Source organism: Phoca vitulina, unplaced genomic scaffold, assembly GCF_004348235.1.
Source record: "Phoca vitulina isolate PV1807 unplaced genomic scaffold, GSC_HSeal_1.0 scaffold67, whole genome shotgun sequence".
Taxonomy (NCBI): Eukaryota; Metazoa; Chordata; class Mammalia; order Carnivora; family Phocidae; genus Phoca; species Phoca vitulina.
The window spans coordinates 70,424-75,445 of NW_022589770.1; the positions used below are offsets into that span (position 1 = coordinate 70,424).

Here is a 5,022-nt window from a genome sequence, read left to right on the forward strand (position 1 = left end):
AGTTCATGGAAGTTATAGAAAATGTATGTAAGTTTAGAGCAATAAAATTTACATCAAATAGATGGCCCGCCAGAGGACTCTCCCTCCATCATTTGCTTGATCTCAAAGCTGTATTGTGAGAGGTGGCCTTCCCTTACTTAGTAGCCGCCATTGGTTGTCTGTTTATGTTGCTTATGTTGGAGTCTTAGTGTGAACTGGGCTTTAGAATTAAAAGCAAGTAGTTCATATTTGATCACTTAATTCTACTGAAGTTATTAAACACATTAAATAGTTATGTCAATTGCTGAAAAGAAATAAATATTGAGAATATCTGGATGAATATCTAGCAGCTGGTGAAATTAAAAATTATTTTCCGATATGAAGCAAAATTAAAAGTTAAGACCTAAAAATACATGTCAGGAAAATACTGTAAATTTTCAATTGTTTTGAGCACTTCTAATAAATTTTTAAGAATATCATTGCAGTCATATTGTTATTATTATGTATTGGTATAATTTTAAATTTGAATATGATTTTAATACATTACTATTTATATAAGTATGTATATTAAAATTTGCTCTGAAAACTTAGCTAAAAAATTAAATAAAATGTTAATAACTTTTAATTTTACTTTTAGCTTAAAATTTTTGTCAATTTTAATCCTGCATTGGATAAAAGAGTCAAGTTTGGCACTCTTTCTATGTATAAAGTACAGATACATAGAGAGGACATAAATAGATATAGAGGATAACCGTCATTAAAATTTCATGAGGGATTCAATTAGCAAAAAATATCTAAAATGGCTCTGGGGTCAAGAGAAGGGGAGGCAATAATGAAATGAAATGGTTGAGAAACACTGCTCTAAACCTATTTGGAGAATGCAAAATGAAAAACAAAAACAAAAGTAGGAAGTAAGAGGAATATTCAGAAAATGGAAACTAATGTGTTCCCATTTAAGAGCATGCACAAGGGAAGATGTTCAGAGAACCTAGAGTCACGGTTCCCAAGGTTGCCCACCCCAGCCAGGCCAGCAGCATCTGAAGGATCCCCAATGGCCCTGCCCTTTTCCTTCTTGGTGGCCCAGGTGGTGCTCAGCTGCTCTCTGGGATGTGACCTGCGTCAGAACCATGGCCTGTTCAACAGGAGGGCCTTGATGCTCCTGAGACAAATGAGAAGGATCTCCCCTTTTTCCTGCCTGAGGGACAGAAATGACTTTGCCTTCCCCAAGGAGGTGCTTGATGGCAAGCAGTTGCAGAAGGCTCAAGCCCTCTCTGTCGTCCATGTGATGAACCAGAAGATCTTCCACCTCTTCTGCACAGAGGCCTCATCTGCTGCTTGGAACACGAGCCTCCTAGAGGAATTCTGCTCGGGACTTTCTGAGCAGCTGAGTGACCTAGAAGCCTGTCTCATGCAGGAGGCTGGGATGGCAGAGACTCCCCTCATGAAGGTGGACTCCATCCTGAGGAACTACTTCCAGAGAATCTCCCTCTATCTGCAAGAGAAGCAATACAGCCCTTGTGCCTGGGAGATTGTCAGAGCGGAAATCATGAAACCCTTCTCTTCATCAACAACCTTGCAAGAAAGGTTAAGGGGCAAGAAATGAGACCTGGTTCAACATGGTAATGACTCTCACTGACAAATAATATCATACTTCCGTGTGTTCTGCCATGTCAAAGGCTCTCATTTCTGCTATAATCATGACATGATGGAATCAATTTGTCAAATGTTTTCAGGAGTATTAAGTGACATCATGTCAGCTATAAGCACGAGTTGCTTTCAGACGACCATGCTGAAATGATGACCATTAATCAATTAATTCTATTGATGTATCTATTTAACAACTTATTTATTTAACTATTTATAAGATTTAAATTATCTTTGAACAATATTAGGTATACTTTCCCTTTGTAGTTAAGAGAAAAAATTTATCGTTTATATTTGTTAAATTTATTATTTCCTTTCTTTATTAAATATTTTGTATAGAAAAATTATTGTATTTATTATTTAAAAAAGAAACAAGTCTGATTATAACCTGATGAGAGAATGTATTGTACGACACACTTACTCATTATTACGTTATTCATGCTATAAGTTAAAAATAGACTTTCTGTCTATTTCTGTCTATGTTGCTGTCAGGATAGAGGTGGACATAACAAATCCAATCCTGCTTTGTACCACTGATTTTTGTGGAGAAACCAACCTAAAAGCAATAATCATACTGAAGTAGTATCAGTTATGTTAAGTGGCATAATGAGAAGAAGGGGAAAAATGGAGTTCTCTCAGCAGAAGCTGCAGTAAGTCATGTCAGGAAGCAAAAACAGAAGCAGTATATATCTCCTACAATTGACTGCTAGACTTCCAAGTATAAATATTCTTGGAAAATGTATATTTGAGTCTGCAATTTATAAGCAACTCCATTAACTGAAAGCCTAGGAACAGAAGTGGTCACATGGAAAGAGTAGAGCATGAGAAAAGAACTTAAGATTCATTCCTCGAGGGGCACCTGAGTGGCTCAGTGGGATAAGCATCTGCCTTAGGCTCAGGTCATGATCTCAGGGTCCTGGGATGGAGTTCCGAGATGGATGGGCTCCCTGCTCATCGGGGAGTCTGCTTCTCCCTCTCCCCCACCACTCCCCCACATCCCCACTTGTACTCGCACTCTCTCTCTCTTTCAAAATAAAATAAAATAAAATAAAATAAAATAAAATAAAAAATAAAAAAGTTCAATTCTTTAAACCTTCGAATGGTAAGGGAGAAAAGAGCCACAAAGGAAACAAAGGTGGAATGGCCCTAAGGCAGTAAGATAAGAGAGAATATTGGTAAGAGTATTTCAAAGATGAAAAGTGCTTCAAAGAATTGCATCATTGCAAAATGTGGATGGAAAGTGCCCACCACACTGGGATATAGGGAGACTGAAACTTTAGTGAGAGCTGGCTTGCCAGAATTCATCATTGGGGGGAGCGATAATGTATTCGGAGAAAATAGTTGTGAGAGATTTGCCTTCTGAAATGCAGCAGGAAAATAGAATGGGAATTGGAAGTTATGGGCATTTTTTTTCTGCAGAGTTGACCTTTTTGCAATGTATGTGTCTCTGGGTTGATTCATGGACTTGAAGTATTAGCAAATCATGTCAATCTGTTTAATATGTATTTCTTTTAAACCATGGCATATGTCACTACTCACAATGCTAATTTATTATTATTTTGATTACTACTGTGTGGAATGTCAGTAAGCTGCCCTATGGATTGAAACCATCCGGTACATGGGGAAGCAGATGGAACTGCCCATAATGAGAGCAGGCTTGGTGGAATTCACAAGCAAAAACCACAGGGCAACAGGTGGAAGGCAAGGTTGCAGAAGAGAAGAACTCCCGATGTTTTTCTCTCACCTGGGAGTCACCTTAGTGTTGTCACTCCCTTCCTGGTCAGACTGCCTTTCAGTTTCTGTTGCCTCAGTGCATCCAGATGTGATGACAGCTTTCTAGCAAAGCTGACTGGAGAAAGAAAAAAAAATGATGTATTGAAAGTGATGGAAACTAATGGTACAGGCCCTTTCTGTTTCCATTTTTACGTCCCTTGTTTGGTACTGACCTCAAGATGAAATGGAAAGGAATTCAGAAGAGTAAGACAACTCCTGTCCAGAAATTACTAAATTAAAACAAACATATACAATTTTAAAAGCTCTGAACTAGTCAAGCAAAGGTGGCTAGTTTTCTCTAGCATCCTATGTGGCCTCACTGCCCCACGTTTTCACTGTGAGACAGAGCTTGAGGAATCAAAGGGCTCAGGAGAAGAGGACTGACTCAATAATGCAGGGATGGTCATTCCTCAATGGAAGCCCATGCACAGCAGAGAAAGCCACACGGAGTCCCCTACAGCCTCAAAAACTGAGAGCAGAAGGACTCCACAGTCTAATGAACTGAACTCCACATAAAAATCAATATTTAGGGATGCCTGGGTGGCTCAGTCGTTAAGCGTCTGCCTTCGGCTCAGGTCATGACCCCAGGGTCCTGAGATCGAGCCCCGCATCGGGCTCCCTGCTCAGCGGGAAGCCTGCTTCTCCCTCTCCCACTCCCCCTGCTTGTGTTCCCTCTCTCGCTGTCTCTGTCAAATAAATAAATAAATAATTTCTTTTAAAAAAAGAAATCAACATTTAGCAAAATAAAATTGCTGTCGCTATTTAAGGTAAAATTTTTTTTTAAAAAGGGGAGGGATAATTCACCCACACCCGTGCCCCTGACACACACATGTAGTACATAATGTTTACCTTGTGTCCTCTGGAAGACATGGAAAAATATGACACTTGAATAGCTGACGGAAAGAAGAGGAATTGGTCACAGAAACACTCTTGGGTCTTGGGCCATTGAGTGTTTAGGGGACAAATACAACCCCCCTCCAAGACAGGTTTGCTCAAAGCTGGAAGTGTGATGAGCTGACTCCTGGCAGTCAGGTAGAGAGAGAGGGAGCGAGCGAGGGAGGGAAGGGGGGAGTGAGGAGGACGAAGATGGAACACAAGAGGCTGCGGGCACGCGGGCCCACAGCATAAGATGCAACCTGCACTGCTCCTCGGGATGAGGTCCTGTCCAGAAAGGACAAACAGATGTGCGGCTGAAAGTAGAACGGAAACATCCAGGTGTACCTAAAACAATTAGGAAACCAGCCCGGGGGTTGGGGAAGAACTGCTGAGTCATTAGTAGGACAAGGTGGAAAGAGTCTTGAGGCCCCTGTACTGCACGGCACGTGGCCGTCCTTGGAAGTCGTCTTTTGTACACAAAATCTGGGAGTATTCTTCGTCGGTCATTATGCCCTGAGCAATTAATATGAATGCTGGCCAATGATCAAGGTGTGGGAAGACCCCTGGGGGTGCTTGTCAAACACAGGGAACACATCCATTCTGAAGAGGACAGATGCCCAGGGATAAGGCAGCAGAGCTGAGGTGCAGAAATGAAAAGAGCGAAAACAGAGCCCGGGAGCAGAGGTAAAATTGTGTTCTGAGCAAGGAGAACAAAGCTGCATACTTGTGACTGTGACACAAACATTTTTT

The 5,022-nt window shown here is 40.9% G+C and overlaps 1 protein-coding gene across 1 annotated transcript; it reads left to right on the forward strand.

Annotated features, from left to right (window-relative positions):
• Positions 1-1,030: 1,030 nt before the first annotated feature.
• Positions 1,031-1,582, forward strand: LOC116624467 (interferon alpha-like). The gene has a single exon (XM_032392435.1). It carries the CDS (start codon positions 1,031-1,033, stop codon positions 1,580-1,582), a length of 552 nt encoding a protein of 183 aa, XP_032248326.1.
• Positions 1,583-5,022: the final 3,440 nt, after the last annotated feature.